General features: G+C 54.0%; 1 protein-coding gene across 2 annotated transcripts in view; it reads right to left on the bottom strand.

Annotated features, from left to right (window-relative positions):
* SLC25A14 (solute carrier family 25 member 14) overlaps nucleotides 1–17,778 on the bottom strand; it is a 45,755-nt gene extending 27,977 nt beyond the window's left edge. The window contains exons 1-9 of one of the 2 annotated variants that reach the window (XM_084639362.1): nucleotides 17,415–17,776; nucleotides 16,080–16,227; nucleotides 14,907–15,001; nucleotides 13,231–13,316; nucleotides 12,315–12,410; nucleotides 9,691–9,815; nucleotides 8,445–8,580; nucleotides 7,790–7,870; nucleotides 4,667–6,270 (exon numbers count right to left, since the gene is read on the bottom strand). In XM_084639362.1, coding sequence (XP_084495488.1) covers nucleotides 6,229–6,270; nucleotides 7,790–7,870; nucleotides 8,445–8,580; nucleotides 9,691–9,815; nucleotides 12,315–12,410; nucleotides 13,231–13,316; nucleotides 14,907–15,001; nucleotides 16,080–16,227; nucleotides 17,415–17,478 — 873 coding nt within the window. In that variant the 5' untranslated portion in view covers nucleotides 17,479–17,776 and the 3' untranslated portion in view covers nucleotides 4,667–6,228. Of the gene's footprint in view, nucleotides 1–4,666; nucleotides 6,271–7,789; nucleotides 7,871–8,444; nucleotides 8,581–9,690; nucleotides 9,816–12,314; nucleotides 12,411–13,230; nucleotides 13,317–14,906; nucleotides 15,002–16,079; nucleotides 16,228–17,414 lie in introns of those variants that run through there. The other variant, XM_084639363.1, reaches the window with a different exon arrangement.
* Between the last annotated feature and the right edge of the window lie 939 nt (nucleotides 17,779–18,717).

Genomic DNA, 18,717 nt, shown 5'->3' with positions numbered 1-18,717 from the left:
TCATACTGCTCCCTTACATACAGTGCAACTCCCCCACCTTTTCTGCCCTGCCTGTCCTTCCTGAACAGTTTATATCCATCCATGACAGTACTCCAGTCATGTGAGTTATCCCACCAAGTCTCTGTTATTCCAATCACGTCATAATTCCTTGACATCACCAGGACCTCCAGTTCTCCCTGCTTGTTTCCAAGGCTTTGTGCATGGGAAACATGGCAATTAGGGGGAATGCAAGGGTGGAATACTGGGGGTGAAGGTGGGGTGAGTAGCAGGGGGACTGGGAGAGAATGGGACAGAAGTACCTCTCGGCCTCAAATTCCCCCTTCCCAGGTGTGTGCCCAGAGCTGGGTGGGGAGGGATGTCTTGCCCCTGTAGAGGCCTCTCTCCCTTATGTGAGCTGGGATATACAGACCTTGATCCTCTGGGGTGTCAGAGCACCTTTTGCCACCCCATGTTTGCCAGGATCTGGGGGTCCATACCAATCTACAGGGGTTGGACGCCCCTCTCTCTTGTAAGACAGATTCGGGGCGGGAGGACTGACTCTTTTTTGAGGCCCCCTCCCTGCCCCCATGTGAGCCAGGATCTGGGCAAGTCCTGCCCCTTTGGGTGGGGAGCTGAGAACAGACACACTTCATGCATATCAGTAGGCTGTAAAGCACTCTGGAGCCAGAAGGGAACACACTGAGATCAATGGAGCAGCTCACACATCTCAGAGCTATTATTTCATCTCCCTGGGGTGTTCTCATTCAGCTGAGACCCTCACATTGAAATGGGCGGGCCACTTCCCACCCCTCAGCCTCCGATGCTGCAGATGGAAGCGTTTCCCTCCATTGTCCCTCTGTCTCAGTTTAAAGCAGAGGTGGGCAAGCTACGGCCCGAGGGCCACATTCGGATTGCGGGACCCTCCTGCCTGGCCCCTGAGCTCCTGGACGGAGAGACTTGTCCCCCGCCCCGCCCCCTCTGTTCCCCCTCCCCCACAGCCACGCCGCCATGCAGGCAACGGGGCTGTGCGCTCCTGCCGCTTTGAGCCGCATGGTAAGGGGGTGGCAGCGCGCATGCGGCAGTGGGGGAGTTGGGTACAGGGTCCCAGGGGGCACTCAGGGGACAGGGAGCAGGGGGAGGTTACGGGCGGGTGGTCCCGGGGCGCAGTCATGGGACGGGGGGGTTGGATGGGGCGGAGGTTCTGGGGCGGTCAGGGGTCGGGGAGCAGGGGGGGTTGGATAGGGTGTGGGAGTCCTGGGGGCCCTGTTGGGGAGGTTGATAGGGGCCAGGGGTCAGTCAGGGGACAGGGAGCAGGGAGGGTCCCAAGGGGAGAGGTTTGGGGTGGGGTGTCCTGGCAGGGGGCAGTCAGGGGACAAGGAGCAGGGGGGGTTGGATGGTTTCAGGGGCTCTGAGGGGGGCAGTCAGGGGGCAGGAAGTGGGAGAGGGCAGATAGGGGGCAGGGGCCAGGCTGTTTGGGGGGCACAGCCTTCCCTACCTGGCCCTCCATACCCCATTTTGCACCCCAATGTGGCCCTCTGGACAAAAAGTTTGCCCACCCGTGATTTAAAGGATGCTTGCAAGTGCTTGAAACGCCTCCTGCTTCCACAGATTTTCTTGAATCCTGTTGTGCCTTGCAGAGTGCAGAGTACAGTTAGTGACTCAAATTTGGGGTCATTTGAGCCACAGGTTCCTAAGATATAAGTCCTGAAAACACAGCCATTTTTCAAAACGTTGCTAGGTGTATGTTTTGATTTCTGTGTGTGGAATGAGAGCTTAACCTATTGCTGTAATGGAAGTCAAAGGGGGCTCAATTTTCACCACAGGTGGTGCCTGGCACCTCCTAAGGCTTTGAGGGACCCAAACCCTGAAGGACATTTAACTTGTAGTCTGGAAGGATTACAGCGCATATGCACCATTAGAGAAAAAAAACATAACAGGGTTTCTATGCAGCCTGTTTAGTGACAGGGAACGTGCTGACGCCAATGCCCCAGGAAACACTAGAAGCTGCTGCTTCTAGTCGGAGCCTTTGTCCACTTGTGCAGTAAAGATACAATACCTCACGCTAGGAGTTGTGTTTAATGTCTTAATTTCATGGGGAGATTTCCTGTGGACACAGCAGAATCAGCAGCAGCTGGTCTAATATTTGGCAGAGGGAGTGAGAAGGAGCCAGAGGCCTGCATGTTCCATATCTCAGGTGATTTATCTCACTGGCGCTGCCATAAACTCCACCCTCAAACCCTTGTGAAACTCGAGCAGCAACACCATGTCTTGCTGTAATGCAGCTGTCCTTCACAGATGAATTAGGGTGTGGGTGGCAGCAATGGCAACAGAAATGTTGGTGAACTGGGAGGTAGGGAGGTGTGGGCTGCTGTGGTCCCAGCTAATATGGGGGAGTTGGCTGTCTGGGTATGCAAATAGCTGGCTATGTGATGTACAAATGCCTAAATGACTAACTCCTATCACCAACATATATTTTCCTGATTAAAAAAAGAACCTAGGCAATTCAATGGCAAATTGCTCCATTAACTCAGAGTTATGGCAGCTCGGTGGTAGTTGTCCCCTTGCACAATGTTGAGTAAAGCAAAAAACAAACTTCTGAAACCAGAAATGCAGTTTAGGTTGCCCATGCAACCTTAATAGACATGTTGCAGCACTGCTGAAAGAGAGTTAATACACACACTTTTATTCTGCCAACCCCACAGTGACTGAAATGTACAAGCTCTTCGCCTCCTTTCCCAACCCTGTCACTCTCATGCACAGGATTCCATCTAACACTATTAAAAGACCAAAAAAAAAAGAAGAAAAAAAAAAGGCAAGGGTGTCCACACCACCTTCCCTCTATTCCCCAGGAGATGGTAGTAGCCAGTGGAAATTATTTGGATACACTGCCTATGCAATCAGAGCGTTAGGTGAACCTATACTATACGGTGGTTGGGGATGCTTCCTAAAGGTATGTTTGGGATTTGAGGACGCGTGTGGATTACTTTGAGGTTGTGGCAGAGCTGTGATTATGAGATGTGCTTTTCACTCTCTGATGTGTGTGACAAGGGGAATTGTTGTATGCGTACCTTCAGGGTGCAGCATCTACCAGATCTTTGCAGGACTGGGTACATTTTACAGTTAGCAGGGCACAACGGTTTATGGGCCGATGTGGTCTTTAACTCTATGCAGCTATGAAAGAGAAGCAAAAAAGTGATGTAGGCCCAACTTTTTCCCCTTTGAGCATCACCTTTACAATTCAGTTTAAATCTGAATGAGCCAGTAGAAGTCACAAGCTTGGGGGTCTTAGGATAGGTCTATACTGGAATCAGAGACAACAGCATTGCTGCAGCTGGCCTGCGTCAACTGACACAGGCTCATGGGGCAGAGCTAAAAATTGCTGTGTAGATTTTGGGGCTCAGGCTAGAAACTGAGCTCTGGGAGCCAGCAAGAGGTCCCAGAGGTCTGTCTCCAACCCAAGCCCAAATGTCTACACAGCAATTTTACTGCCCCACAGCCCTAGCCCCACAAGCCTGAGTCAGCTGAACGAGGCGTTTAATTGCTGTATAGACAGACAGTGAATCCCGTGCAAGTGGCCGCAGTATGCAAATAAAAGAGACAGCTTTCATGGGGAAATGCTGCAGGCTTGGCTTTCCTCCCCCACAGCATAAAGATTTGACAGCCAACTCCTACCCTCACTGATGCCTGTGCAGACCTGTTGTCCTTGAGGGGTATGCAACTGACCACGACTTATTGAACCAGGCTCTGAGGGCCTTCAAGGAATTAGAACATCTTACTTTTGACACCACGAGCAGATCCACCGATACACACACAATATCTGCTTAAGGAGGGAGAACCATTTTCAGTGATGAACCACACTTTGCAGCTACCAGAACTAGGAAGCAATGATCAAATTTGCTACAAGAATATGTACAGCTCTCCTAGATTTATCCAGGTTTACTGAACCACAGGGAGTGAAAATCCCATGTCCTTTCAATATTCCCGATCTGCCCCAGCCCGGATGTTTTGAGCATGGAGATCTTCCACATTATTCTGCTCTCCTTTGTCTCAAGTGCTTTCTTGCCAGTATTTCAGAATGACTCGGTGTTAAAGGCAGCACAATATAGCACAGTGGTGCCCAAACTTTTCCAGTTATCTCCCCCCCCCACACACACCCTCCTCCCCATTACTGCACAGTTGACGCAGCAGAGAAACTCAGGATGATAGCAGAACTGGGGATGGAGAGGAGCTGGGGCTAGAGGGGGAGCTGCAGCTGGGATAAGAGCTGGTCTGGGGGGCAGAGCGGCGCTCCAGCCCCATGCCCAGGGTGGGATGGCCCAGGCCCCACCACAGCCCCCCCCCCCATGTTCCTCCATGCTCCCTTAGGGAGGCACACCTCACACTTTAGGGACCACTTATCTAGTAGGTAAAGCAGCAGACAGGGAGTCAGGAGTCTCAGGTTCCATGCCTGACATTCCTAGAGTCATACTGTATGTGTCTGGGCAAAACTCCAGGCATTCTGGGCCTGTTTCCCAAGTTAAAGGGGGGCTAGGGCCCTTCACCAGAAGGTGCTATAAAAAGTGCAACGTATATTCTAAGAAAATCGGACATTGCAGCTGCACTAAATGGTTGCTCCTTTTCCTCTCCAGGGGCAGAGACAGGCCATCTGCTGTGGGAATCACACCCACACAAAAGCAACAGACAAGCCTGTCAATAAATAGTTTAATGAGGTTACAGGTCTGCAGGAAAACATGGCCGCCTCCACTCCAGCTCCATCTTCTGTCCCGCCCATCAGGCAGGGTGCAGCAATGCGCACAAGCCCAACCAACACATACCACACCTGTACTGCAAGGCCACCGCACCACACTGGTCTTCACAGAAGACACCGCTTCATGCCCAGACACTGGTACAGTCAGGGGCGGCAGGTTTGTATAATTTCTGGTGGTGCCCAGAACCCGCCCCTGCCCAAACTCCACCCCCCACCTGCCCAAGGCTCTGGGAGGGAGTTTGGGTGGGAGGAGGTCTGGGGTGCAGGCCCTAGGCTGGGGCAGGGGACTGGGATGCAGGCTCTGGGAGGGAGTGCAGAGGTAGGGGGTGCAGGGGTGAGGGCCGTGGGAGGGGCTCAGGGTGAGAGTAGGAGTGTGGGGGGTGAGGGCTCTGTCTGGGGCTGGGGGTTTGGGGTGTTAGAGAGGCTCAGGGCTGGGGCAGAGGGTTGGTGTGCAGGGGGATGAGGGCTCTGACTGGGACTGGGGATAAGGTGTTTGGGGTGTTGGAGGGGCTCAGGGCTAGGGTAGAGGGTTGAGGGTGTGTGGGGGGTTGAAAGCTCTGGCTGGGGGTGTGGGCTCTGGGGTGGGGCAGGGCTAGGGATGAGTCTGGGGTGCAGGCAGGCTGCTCCGGGACAGGGGCCAGAGAGGAGGACTCCCCCCAGCCCTTTCCCTGCCAGCAGCAGCGAGCTCTGGGGGAGGAGCCCCCCTTTCCCACCCCTCGAGCAGCACACTCACCCCCACCACTGTCACTGCACATGCTCCTAGGGCTCCTCTCAGGTCCAGAAATCTCCCTTGCCTCCCCCATGGTGGGTGCTGGGGGCTGCTGCATGTGCCTCCTCCCCTCCTGCTGCCCTTCACTGTAGCCTCACTGGGGGTGAGGGATGGGGCTGCCTCCTTGCCCAGCATGGGGCAGGAGCAGTGACTGTGAGCAGGGTGGCCCCCTGTGCTGGTGGCGGGTCCCGCCGGAAAAGGGAAGGGTCTGAGGTGGAAAGGCAAGCTGAGTCAGTCTGCCCTGGCAATCAAGATGGGGGGCACTAGGACCCTGTGGCAGCAGCTGCTGCAGGGACACAGCGCTGCTCAGAAGAGGCACCCAGGGAGGTGCATGGGGGCAGCAAGCGGGGGCCGGGGGACACTTGCGGGGAGGTGCGTGAGGGCGGCAAGTGCGCCGGGCAAGGGGGCACCCAGCCCCAAATATTGGTGGAGCTGGGCCCCTGGGCTCTGAATATTGCTGGTGCCAAGGCACTACGTGGCGATATAACTCGCTGCCCCTGGGTACAGTTAATACTTCCCCTAGAACACACAACCTCTTCCTCCGGCCTCCGCTCCGCTGCAGGCAGGACGTGCTCCAAGGACCAGACGTTCAGTGGACTGCGGGTCCCAATCCACGCATGCCAAGACATCAAGACACAGGGAGGTGAAATGAGTGAAAAAGAGGGCAGCAACTTCAGGCTGCTCATTCCCAACTGCATGTCTTGGAGGCTGTGCCCGTGGATTGGAGGCAGCCCTAGAATGGAAGTCGCTTCAACTGCTCATATGTGATAAAAAACTGGGGGGCATGTCAAGGAATGGGGCCAACATACTCGTGCAGCCCTCCCACCCCACACAGGCTCCTGAGCGCTCCAGTTGCTGCTGACCAAAGCTCACATGCAGCAGGAAAGCCAGAGCAGCTCCACCCTCACAGCCAGCATGGAAATCATCACGGAGCTCCAGTGTCAGTCACTCCAAGGAGCTCCCTGGCACTCCACACAGGACCACGTCCTGCAGCTGTCTCAGAGAGATCCTACAGGTGGCAGCTGCAGACAACTCCCTGGGGCCAGGGCTTGCTGGGGCATTCTGAGAAGCCACTGAGGAGGAAAGTGCACTGAGACTTTCAGCTTTACTGGTCATGGTTGGTAAACAAACTGCTGTGGCTGACTCTTATTTTGGCAGCTATGTCTGAATGGAGTAGGGATACCCCCAGCAGGTAGGAGTTTGTACTCTAGAGCAGTGCTACTCAAAGTGGTGGTCCGCAGACCGGGGCCCGCTCGCGAGCCATCGGCTGCCCGTCTGCGCGCACATTGGGAAAAAAGGTTCCCGGTCTCCCACATCAGATTGCTTGAGAAGCACTGCTCTACAGTACACTTGCTGGAACAGGTTAGTCCTGTTGGCCCCATTCCTTGCCACATGCCCACAGAAGGACAGAAAATCTGCAAGAAAGTCTGGCGGAATTTCTCCTACAGTAGTGTGAGGGGTTACCACAATACAGCTAAACGCCCACACATGGCAAGGCCACACTACCACTTCCAAGAGGAAAATATCGCCAGAAGCCTTCCTTTAGGGGGCACTACAGCTAGAAGCAGCCTGCACATGGGGAGGGGGAGTGGTCAAACCCCATGGAAGCCCAGCAGAGGGAAGTCTCTAACCCTCTCAAACAGCTGGGACAGGATAGAGGGCTCACTCAGGGCTCAGCTGGCCACCTCTGCCTCTCCAGTATATGTGCTTTCCACACTGGGAGGACACATTTTTCAGAAAAGTAAAAAAGGGTCCAATACAAGGCTTGAGGTACAGGATAACTGCAAACAGTGCCTGTTCCGATCACCTGTCCTATGCATCCCAAGGCTTTCCCCAGACTTCATCCCAAAAGCAGGGGCCTGCTCAGAGACTGCCAGCCCCAAAGGGCTCAGAGCAGATATGGGGACCTCAAACCAAGCAGCTCACTGTAATGAAGGTTTCCTTACAATTATAAAGCCACAGCAGAACTCCCTGCTCTGGCGACACAAGTGGGACATAGGACTAGCCACTCAGCAGACTACATTAGAAGCTACAATGCACCCCCTGCTGGTTTCTTGGCCATGCAGTAGGCTGCAGCTGCGTTGTAATCTGCACGATCACTGTCCATGAAGGGCAGCGAGTACATCTGAGTGCGCCATTGCAGGGAAGACAGAGCCATGACTTGATTTGGTTAATGGGGCTAATGGTGCCTGACTAGAGCAAGAACCCTGTCTGCTTCGTGTAGTTCTTTCTGTCCTGGACTTTCTCCTGCTAGCCGCACCCACACTGTCACCCAGTCACTCTTTCAAGGATACAATGATATTCCAAGGGCCAAGCCGAAGCCAGTTGGGCCAGAACCCTTTATAGAGTGCAAAGAAGCCCTCACTCTTCCATGTCTGGAGAAGAGAGAGACAGAGTGACCACGAGATGCTCCCCAAGTGCACTATGAAACAGGGTTGTTTCCGCTAAAATGACTCCAGTAGCGTCCTAGTTGCTCTTGCCTATTCCTGAAGAGACAGACTTGGTCTCCCCTCCCTACATACAATGTAGCACCCTTCAGCACAGAACAACTCCAGTCTAACTGGCTGGTGCAAGGCAAGATGTTCTTCTCAAAGCTCTGCTCTTGGAATTAGTTTGGGGCAGTTCTCTGGCCTATGTTATACAGGGGGTCAGACTAGAGGACGCAATGGTCCCTTCTGGCCTTGGAATCTATGAATAAGATCTTGGGCTGTCCCTGCTCTGACTGTCTCTCCCCCAACTCCCAAAGTCCCATCTCACAGGAACAGGCCCAGGGGGCAGCTCCTCAAGTCCATGTTTAGTGCACTGCAAGACACTCCTGGAGAAGAATGCTCCATGGCTGGTGCCTTTTGCTGCGAGGATCAGAGTCACGTGTGACATCAGATCCGGCTCAGGCTCAACTGGGCCCTGATGGCTGTAACCCCATTTGCCCATAACTATCTGGCTTCTTACCTTTACTAGACCATCCAGTGTGCCTTTGTAGAGCTCCACAGTTCCCACTATTGCCCTCTGGTTCATCATCCGTGTTCGCACCACGTCCACTGGGTTGGAGGCGATGGCTCCGGCCAGCCCACATGTAAAACTGGAACTAAATGCATCAAAGCATTAGAGGCTGCTCCGGGCCCAGGCTGGTGACATGCCTCACACACATCCGAGGGCACAGGGAGAGCGCTCTCCACGAGAACATAGTGCAGCTAACTTTTTTTGCTCCATCTGTTCTCATGCTGTCTGTTGCCATTCAGAAACCCATGGTGCAGACAAGATGCACATGCCATCACTCCGGCAGGAGGAGCACATTCATCATTGCAACCATCTCCTAAATCCAAGCCCCAGAGGTTGTAATCCCCCTTGGGGCTTGGGGAGATTTCAAGCCTCTCCTAAATCTGGACTCAGGGACAAGCTGCAGTTTCTTGCCATGACGCATTGAGATCCGCCAAGGGCTGTGGCACTGCAGTCATGGCAGGTGGTTTTTGGAAGCCTGCAGGGGCTGAATTCAAGGACTGGGTGCAGGGCTGGTATTGGGGATGCTTCCTCAGAGTGAGTGCTGCAAGAGCAGAAGACCAACACTGAGAATGGCAGCTGGAGTAGAGCAAGGCAAAGGCAACCGTCTTACTACTCCCCTCCCTTGTCCTTGCTCTCACTGTATCCTGCTGAATTCCTCCCTCCAGCCATGTGGTGCAAACTCAGCGGTTGCCCCACAGCACCCCCAGCTAAGAAACCCTGACAAAAGAATCATCTCACTGAACCACTCTGCAGCAACAGCCTAGAATCAGAAGCCAGGGCAGGGGAGGAATGGGGAATAAAGTAGCTAGGAATGCAGCAGCTCATGTCACATGCTCTACAGAATTCCTGTTCCCAACCTCCTTCACCTCTCCTCCTGTAAGTCCCACTGGATTCTAGCTGGGAGACCTGCACCACATGCCATCCTACTGCCCACATGCCAGGCAGCTGAACTGCTGTGGAACTGCTCTCTGTAGACCCCCAAGAAGTGGATGCCACTGCAGAGCTGCAGTCCTTGCCCCCTCAATAGGATCTAGCCAAGCTGCTGACATTGCATTCAGCATAATCAGGAACTGGTCAAGGGTTAACCCCAAAGGCTGCACTGCATAATTACATCCTGCCCTTCTCCAGCATGTCTGACAGGCAACGCCTACCCCCACTGGATCCAAAGAGAGCAGAGGGGATTGCAGATACTCACATGAAGTGGGCAAAGATTGTATCCCCCATGAACCCTGAGAGGATCAGGTGCTTCTTGGTGATGTCGTAAACTGGCAGCTCCACTCCAACCACAATGGCAGCTCTCTGCGCCGTGGGGACTACACCCTACCAAACACAAGCACTCAATTTACCACTGGAGGCAGGGCCCCATTCCTCCTAGACACTCTGAAAAGCCCTCCCACGGTAGTCAGCCCTGCAGCCCATGACCATGCCTTCTGGCTGCCTCCCCTAGTTCACCAGCTGCACTTGCCCTTGGATAAGGGAAGCCCACTGTCTCTTGGTTTTACTTCCAGAGCCCTCCTCCCTTTGGGCATGACTCCCCATCCTGGTTTTAGAGAGTTATGCTCCCTCCACCCTGACATCACTTCACTAACAACATGAACTGTGTGTCCTGCCACTCTGTCCCCTGGCCTGTAGCCTGGCTGGATCAGGCTCCTCACCTGCCCCCAGAGACCCCAGCTGAAGCCCTTAAATCACTCAACTTCTCCCACTGTGCAGCACCTAACAAAACTAGAAGCCAGCATAGATTAACCAGAAACAAGATGCAGTTATGCAGGGGCCACATCCTCCCTGTCAGCATGGCAAGGAGCTGCTAGGACCCCAGTCTCTTTTGCACCACAGCCTATGATCTGGGAGTCCAACCTGGCAGAAGGTTGCTCTGGCCTGAGAACAGATTACAAAACAGCTGAAGGAAACAAGAGTAAGTTAGAAAGAGCCATCTGAACTGACTGCGAAGCAACCCTCAAGGAGGCCAAACAGGTGACCCATTTCCACAACAACAGACGAGAAATTCCTGGGTCAGAGAAAAACCATGGGCAATGGACTGGAGAAGGAGATAGGACAGTGATGGCTGCCCCTTCTGGGCACTGTAGAGAAGTGTAAGGACATTAATGTCCTGGATGCCACTCTCTCACCCGAAGGAAAACCCTTTGGCCTGCAGATGCTGGGGGAATTCTTCAGTACATCCAGCTGGCAAACAGGCCAATGAGAAGATATGGCCTTCAGACCACACCAATCCGCAGTGACCTGAGGGAGGTTGATTTAAGAATCCCATTGCCCGTCCCTCAAGAGCTGTTTCATGTCTATCCTCTTCCCTATCTTCTTCGGCTTCTGTGTAACTATTACCAAACTTGGTCAGCTCCAGCATTAATTCACCTCCACACTACCATTGCTACAATCAGTATGACAAGCTGAGGCTTCACAAGCAGGCTCACCTCAGCATGAAGGAGAGGTGGCAGGAGGGGGCCAGGGCATGCCAGCTTTTAGACCAAGAGAGTGAGCTGGGGCCAGGGCTAGCACGCACCCACTTGTGACTGACCTGACTGTGTACTGTATCCTGCCTGCAGCACGTGTCCGTGAGACAGATGTTTTCCTTTCTTTTCTATCCTCTCTTCCCCTCTCGTGTGCGTTTGTCTAGAGAGCAGGAATAATCTTAACAGTAACCGCTGAGCCAAAACCAGCAGCGGAGATACTCCTTACCCTGCCCCTCCCTTCCAGCCCAGGAGGCTCTGGAGTAAGCGAGAGATTTAGGGACAAGTATCTTCCCTCTGAAGGATTGTACTGAATACAAGGCAGAGATAAAGGGGAATGCTCCATTTGGGAAAGCCATCTGACTTGGGAATCCCAGTACTGGAGCTCTCTCCAGTTTGGGTTTGCTGGTTCAAGCTCATGGAAGGATTTCTATGGCGAGGTCACTATAGTAAAAGCAGGCCAAAGCGTCTTACCACAAACCCCAAGCAGTGCGGCTAACTCCTCAATGCACTAACAGTAACAAGTGGGCTCTAAAGCATATTAGCACCTTTAAGCTCAAGATCCTGTCTTCCCAATCCACCCTTCCACCAGTCACCAGGAAGCTGCCATCCTGCTGTCATTCACACACACACACAGGGCAGATTCCAGGCAACAAGGGATAGGGGGGTCTCAGGCTGGACACAAGGCAGAGCTGAGGCTGGTGCAGAACATTAACTGTGGATTTTCTCACCTTTAAACAACTTGTGTCTTTAAACTGAAGTGTTCTGGTGAGGACATTCAAGGGAAACACTCGCTGACATTGAGAACTCCTCCCCTGACAGCGTACTCAGCCTCAGGCTTCTGTGAGGATGCCACAAGCTATTCTGCTGAGTTCTACAGACTCTTCCTCACTAACCTCACAAGGGTGTTCAAAACCCACTGAGAGATACCTAGGCTGAGTCACTCTTCAAGAGGTGAGCTAGGGGGAGGAACAAGGAGGATCCAACTGCTGGATCCTGCTCTGCCTGTTAACTATTCTGCAGCTGAACATTCTGGGAAAGGGGCAGGTTTTGGAAGACTGGACTCTGAGCATGAGGGGACCTGTCCCATTCACATCCTGCTTGTGTTCCAATCCAACACATACACAGAGTGACCTTAGCCACAGTTTCTCCATGGACAGCAGACAAAACAGCAAGCCTGCTCCTGTCCTTGGCCCGGTCACTCTCCAGATGCTTCACTTACACCAAGGGATAGCAGCACACCGGGATCAGAAGGTGAACTCATCACCTGGCTTTAGTCAGAAAATGGCAGTTAAGGAAGCAGTTTACTATTCTGCTGCCTGAGTAGAAAGGACTCTCAGCAGTGGGTACTTACCCTCCAGAGCCCCCGTGTGCCTTCCTGCTGGTAGATATCAATGAAGCTGCCAATCATGCCCCCCTGGAATAAGCTGCCTTGAGCCTGCATTCGAATCTGAAATGAGGGGACAGATTCCATCAGGCAGCAGTGGCTGCCAAGCAGAGTTATGTTAACATACAGATTCAGCTCCCACCTAGGACGGGAGAAATAGCCAAGTATAGCGGAGTAACATCCAACTGCCCAGTGGAAGAGTTATTCAGGCGCCAGGAAAGTGCATTTGGAGGAATGGCTAGCAGGTCGCAGCACCATGAAAGTGACAGTGGACTGGAGAGGGCAGGACCTTATAGGACTAGCTAATGGATCTCAGTGCTCAGAGGTCAGACAAAGAACAAAGCAAGGGAGGCAATTTTTTTTTTTTTTAAACAGAGGCTGAGCCCCATGTGAATTCAATCAAGAGAGACTCCCACAGATGAGGCCCCCTAGACCTAGCACCAGGACAAAGAATAGGCCAGGCTGGGCTCTGCTGTCACTCTGCAGGACTGGAGTAACAGGGGGCTACAGATCAGAATGGAGGTCCATCACCAAAGCTGTGGGTAGTGGCCATGGGGAGAAGGCTTGTGGCATGCCTGACTACTGGCCAGCACTCTTAGTCCTTTGCACAGTTCACCCAGTGCTGGGGCTCCAGAGCATCTTTCACCACAGAGCTCAGCAGCTGCATTTTCCACCTCCTTCCTGCACCGGGCTGTGGCTCCCTCATATTACCTCTCTCCTTCACTCCCCCAACCAAGGTAGTGCTTTCTTTCTACACCCAAGCCAAAGCCTGGCAAGTGGCTTGGAGGGCAATCCACTCCAGCTGGAAGAAAGGAAAGAATCAGCTTAATCATATCAGGACCTGGCCCATCAGGGACGGTCCCTCAAAACAGGCACCTCTTACCTTCAGCACATCTGTCGGGTTGGCCAGCGTGGACGAGATCACCCCTGAAACCACCCCACAGATCATGTTGATTAGCAGCGTCTCATCTGCAATTAGGCAGGGGGAAAGAAGGTCAGAGCCCAGAGATGGTGATTCAGGGAGCCTACCAGAGAAACTGAAAAGCTTTGGGAAGAAAAGGATGGAAAAGTCCAGCTACCAATGCAGAGAGCGAAGCTGTGGGGTGCAGAGACTAACCAATTACTGTAAGCTGTTGGCAAACCTGTCCCCTAGCTGCCAGGGCCCAAAGACAGTGGCAGTGATGTTGGGGCTTCAGCAGTATTCTGCAGAGGAGAAGGCAGTCTCTGAACTCAGAGCCTGGCAGAGAGAGAGAGAAGCAGATTGCCAAGCACTTCATTTCTAGACATAATTATCTGTAATTTCAACCTCCCCGATGGCACTGTGAGCTGATTTCATGGGCACTGGGTTTGCAAATGATTTTTTGGGTCATCCAGTGCTGCAGAGCTTTGAGCTGGAATCCTTAGCAGCTGAATCCGAAACACAGAGGACAGAGACTGGACAGCCCAGACAGAGTGGGTTAGGAGCAATTAGTTCAGAAGGAAAAGCCTCCAGGCCCAGAGTTAGAGCAGTGGTTATGCTGGGAAAGGGCAATGGTACTGACCGCAGCACTCTCCAGAGGAGACCAGGCCACTGGCAGCCCCAGCCCTGCAGGGAAACAAACATTTAGAACACAGTACCAAGCTGGAAGTGCTGCAGCAGCAAATGGAAACAGACAACTTGTGACCCAATTCACATTCCATGGAGTCAGATGCAAGGAAGGACCATCACTTGTGAGTTAGGGCAGCACCTGGGACTGCATTCTATCCCAGGCTTGCTGCATGGCTGTGGCAAGTCCTTCCTCATCAGTAACTCAGAGGCCCACCTCTTGAGGTGGCAACTGCGAATCAAATCCATCAGGGTTTGTCAAATGCTCAGAGCTCCTTGAGAGAAACTGCACTGGATTTTTATTGCTTCAGTATGCAGGTGGGGAGAATGGAGATCCTGTGGCCTGCCCCAAAGCAGCCAGGAAAGCACATCTCAGGACTGTTCACACATGCCCAGCTCTGGAGGAAGGGAGAAGGCACGGAACTAAGGGGACGATAAGCTCTGAGCAAAAGCAATGGCACTGGGGCTCAAAGCCTCTGGAATGGAGATGGGAAAGGTTAGTTAACCAAGCCTTAAACTGCTGCTGCACAGGGCAGTCCCTGGGGTCGGGACTGTGGGAGTGGGGGCTTTGTCCTGAAGGCAGCTGGGAAACTGGAATGATAAATAAGAATCAGATACTTTGAGGAAGGCGAGGTGCTATCCAGGCCTCAATGCTGCAACGGCAAAATGGGGATAATCCTTCCTTTCCCCACCCTTTTTTCTGTTTAGATGGGAAGCACTTGGAGGCAGGGCCTGCCTCTCAAGTGAGTCCGAGCGGCAACCAGCACCATTGGGACCTCTATCAGCTATCCCCAGTGTTGGGACAGCAGGAAATGGAACGCAACTCAGCTTCTTTAGGATTCAGCAGCTGGGCCGGGTAGAGAAGGGAAAGAACTGAGAAATGGAATGGGTGAGGGGCTGGCCTCAAGATTTCATATTGTGCCATTTGTGACAGTTCCAGAGACATCTCAACATGACGCTTCACTGACACTGACCTTCTAAGCGATCTACAAACAGCCGCTTCAGGCTCTGGTAAATGCCAATCTTTATGGTGCCATAAGATGCCTGTCTCAGCAATGCAGGAGCAATCCTGCAAGGACAAACAAACACAAGATCTGGTTACACACTGCAAGGCCCACCAGCACCATTGTGCCCCTGGAGGCTCCAGCACAGCTCACGCCCCTCAGATACAAGCTCATGTAACACACACACCTGTTGTGGGCTCCCGTGCACCTGACAGGTACAGTTCAGCAAGGGAGCTCAGCATCACAATACCTCCATGGATTCTGAGAACAGGCCAAGACTGGAACAGCAGAGGATACTGTATGGTAAGGGATAAGCCCTTCAGCAGGGTGAGCTCATACAGACCCTGCCTGCACTGCGAGTGGCTCATGGCAGAATTACTAGTTCAAAGCTTATTGGGTGCCAAACTCAACCCGTCCGAACATGAAGAAAAGGAGAAACCTGGACCTAGCTTGTCCACATTCTAGTGCCTGACACATAACTGTTTTGAAGGGGCTTGTACAAGACACTCAACAAGGAGACAGAGTTACCCCCTACTTCTCCACCTTTATGTCACTGTTATACGCAGAGCAGCTCCCAAGAAGTGATCAGCTATCACACCCACATGCCTAACACCAATGAGAGAGCAAAGTGCTGTCTGAGAAGTACAACTTTGCACAATATCTTGGCATGGCATAGGGATGGACTGGCAACACATCTCCAAAGGAGCCAGACCCAAATATGTTTAGACTATAGCAGCCAAGCAGTCTTTTGGAGAAGGAGCAAAGAGGATGGCCTGCCTCCCTCCCTCTCTCCTCTGAGACTTCCTGGGTCTTTATTTGGATATTTCAGACCCACACATCATCTTGGGACACTGACCAAACATACCAGCCACTGGAGAGTCCAAGGACTAGAAAGAGTTCCACCTAAACTTGCAGTGACAGGCCGTGTTCCCAGGCTTTTTAACAAACATCAGTCGAACATTCAGTCGAAAAGATGTGGTGGTGGCTCAGTGTGAGAAAAGGGAAAGCACATGGCCACAGGTCAGACTGTAGCCCTCTCCCCAAAGGGTGCAGCAGGACAATGTGCATGGGGTAGGAGACTCTGCACACATAGGATATCAAGCAGAGAGCCTTTTGCTGGGAAAAGGAGGCATCAGACCTTACCCAGAATAGAGAGCCAGAATCCCCTCCTCCTTGTAGATTCGGAACAAGGCATGGAACATGCCCCGGTACTTGATCTCTCGGAAGCGAGCATCAATGCTTTGACCTTGTACTTGGAGGCGCGTTTTGGTGAGGTCCACAGGAAAGGTCCCTACAAATGGAGAAAGGCTCCAGTCAGGCTGCAGTCCCTGCAAGGTGATGGGGAACAGTGTCCCAGGAAACAGACTAGCACCCTCAAGAGTACAACCACCAGTCAGGTCTCCGGCACCCACAGGGCTCAAATAAGTCTCTTACGTTAAAGAGCTCAAACAGACTGAGCAGAGTAAAGTCGCACAGAGAGGCTGTCTCCCATCCCACCTCCTTTGTGTCCCTGGGACAAGGACAGGCACTTTATACTAAAAGACCACAACCAATCATTGTGATGGTCAGACTGGCTTCCTGCACAACACCAGCCAGACAATTTCACCCAGTGATTTTTGTGTTGAAACTAACAATCTGTGGGTAAACTAGAGCAGATCTTTTTAGAAAGAGAGATCCAGCCTTGACTGAAAGACTGTGGTATGGAATTCATTTTTGGAAAGTTGGCCCTATGGCTAATTATGTTTACTGTAAAAATGTGCCCCTCAATTCCAGTCCAAGTTTATCTAGCTTTCAGACACTAGAGCAGGGGTAGGCAACCTATGGGATGCACGCCAAAGGCAGCAGGCAAGCTGATTTTCAGTGGCAATCACACTGCCTGGGTCCTGGCCACCGGTCCAGGGGGCTCTGCATTTTAATTTAATTTTAAATGAAGCTTCTTAAACATTTTAGAAACCTTATTTGTTTTACATACAACACTAGTTTAGTTATATATTATAAACTTATAGAGAGAGACCTTCTAAAAACATTAACATGTATTACTGGCATGCGAAACCTTAAATTAGAGTGAATAAATGAAGACTCCGCAGGCCACTTCTGAAAGGTTGCTGACCCCTGCACTAACTCTGCCTTTGCCTGCTGTGACCCAGAGCTCTCTGCTGCCAAAAATCTCCCCACACGTGGTGCCCCGATGGTCTCGGGGCGAGCTACAGAGATCCTGCTCCTGCAGGCGGCGCGGGAAGGAAGGTTTGCCAGACCAGGCTCAGGTCGGTCTTGCAGCTCCTCTCTGCGAGCCCATCGCCACGCCCCTGGTCCGCTCACACTCCCCCCGCAGCGCGGCCCGGGGAGCCCCGCTCAGCGCCTCGCCCGCCGTTACCCCGAGCCCTTCCAGCGGGGCCAGGCTGCCGGGAGGGGCGCAACTCCCCGCCCCCGGCCACAGGCCCGCGGGGTACGGCGCAGGGGCGCGGCCGCGCGCCTCACCGAACTCGGCCACCAGCGAGGCCAGCCCGCCGTAGACGAAGGGTTTCCAGTTCAGCGCGGACATCGCATGGCGGAGCGGGGCCCGGGCCGGGCCGGACACGGGACTTCACGTCACGGCGGCGCGCGCCGGAAACGGACCGGTGACCGGCTGAGGAGGACAGACTCGGCGCGGCGATGGACGCGGGGGGTGGGGCTCCCGCGAGAGAGGCTAGGGGCGGGACTACGGCGTCCCTCGGTCGCGCCTTCTTTACGCACAGCCGCGCGAGCGATGACGCCGGGCAGTGACGTGAGCGACCGCTAGCCAGAGATCAGCGGCGTCGGGCTTGTTGTCCCTTGTTGCAACGGGGGGCAGGGCCACGCGAGGGCCGCCTCTTTGGAGTGGACGGTGCCCCCCGCCCAGCGTCGTGACGCACGGACGCCCATCCTTGCCCAGCGTCGTGACGCACGGACGCCCATCCTACTCCCCTCTGTGTTGGGGCGGGTTTTACTTTTTTGGCCCAATCAGGCTTGTTACGGGCGGTTGTCCTGGCAACGCGCACGGCGCGACCATGGGCACGCTCCGTTTTCTCCTGTCTCCGGGCGGCTCGGGGGGTCCCCGGGCTGGCTGCGCTGCTGCTCCGAATCCGAGGAGTCGCGGCCGCGGAGGGCGAGTGTGGCGGGAAGCCTCGTTTGCGCATGAGGGAAAGGGGAGAAATCCCGCCCGTCGCCCGCAAAGTCGGCGCCGCGGGGTCAGACCGGCCTCGGCGCAGCGGCGGCCTGGAGAAGCGCGCTGCCCGCCTGCGCAGCGGCAGGTCCGCCCGGCCCGGCCCCTGCGCGGTGTCTCGCCCGGCTCCTGTTGCCGGACTCTTACAGAGCACTAGCTGGTGCAGCCAGAACCCCTCCGCCCCAGACAGCAGGGCTAGGCCCGGCGTTTCCGCACCCGCTCTGATGTTCCTCGTAAAAATGGTGTTAAATGTGATTCCAGTGCCACCCCGCCATGGGGCTGAACGTGTCCCTGGGAGACAGATTGCAACTGCAGCGATGGGAGACTGGCCGTACCTTAGCACAAGCAGGGCCGTCCTTACCCATGCGCAAAGCAGGTAGCTGCATGGCGCACCAGCTGCATGCTGCTCCAGCCCCTGATCTGGCTCTTCCCTGCCCGTCCCCACTCCCCTGAGGAGTGCAGCACAGCCAGGCCGCTGCACTCACCAGCAGCGAGAGTGCAGCAACTGGGCCCCAGCCACACTGCTGGTGAGCCGTTCCCCCAAGCCAGCCCCTGCAGAGGCCTGTGGCCCAGCTCCCCCCCTCCCCCCCAGAGGCCTGG

Source organism: Lepidochelys olivacea, assembly GCF_965140295.1.
Source record: "Lepidochelys olivacea isolate rLepOli2 genome assembly, chromosome: 9".
NCBI lineage: Eukaryota > Metazoa > Chordata > Testudines > Cheloniidae > Lepidochelys > Lepidochelys olivacea.
Note: the sequence above shows the minus strand (reverse complement) of the source record. Positions and strands in the feature narration are given on the sequence as shown.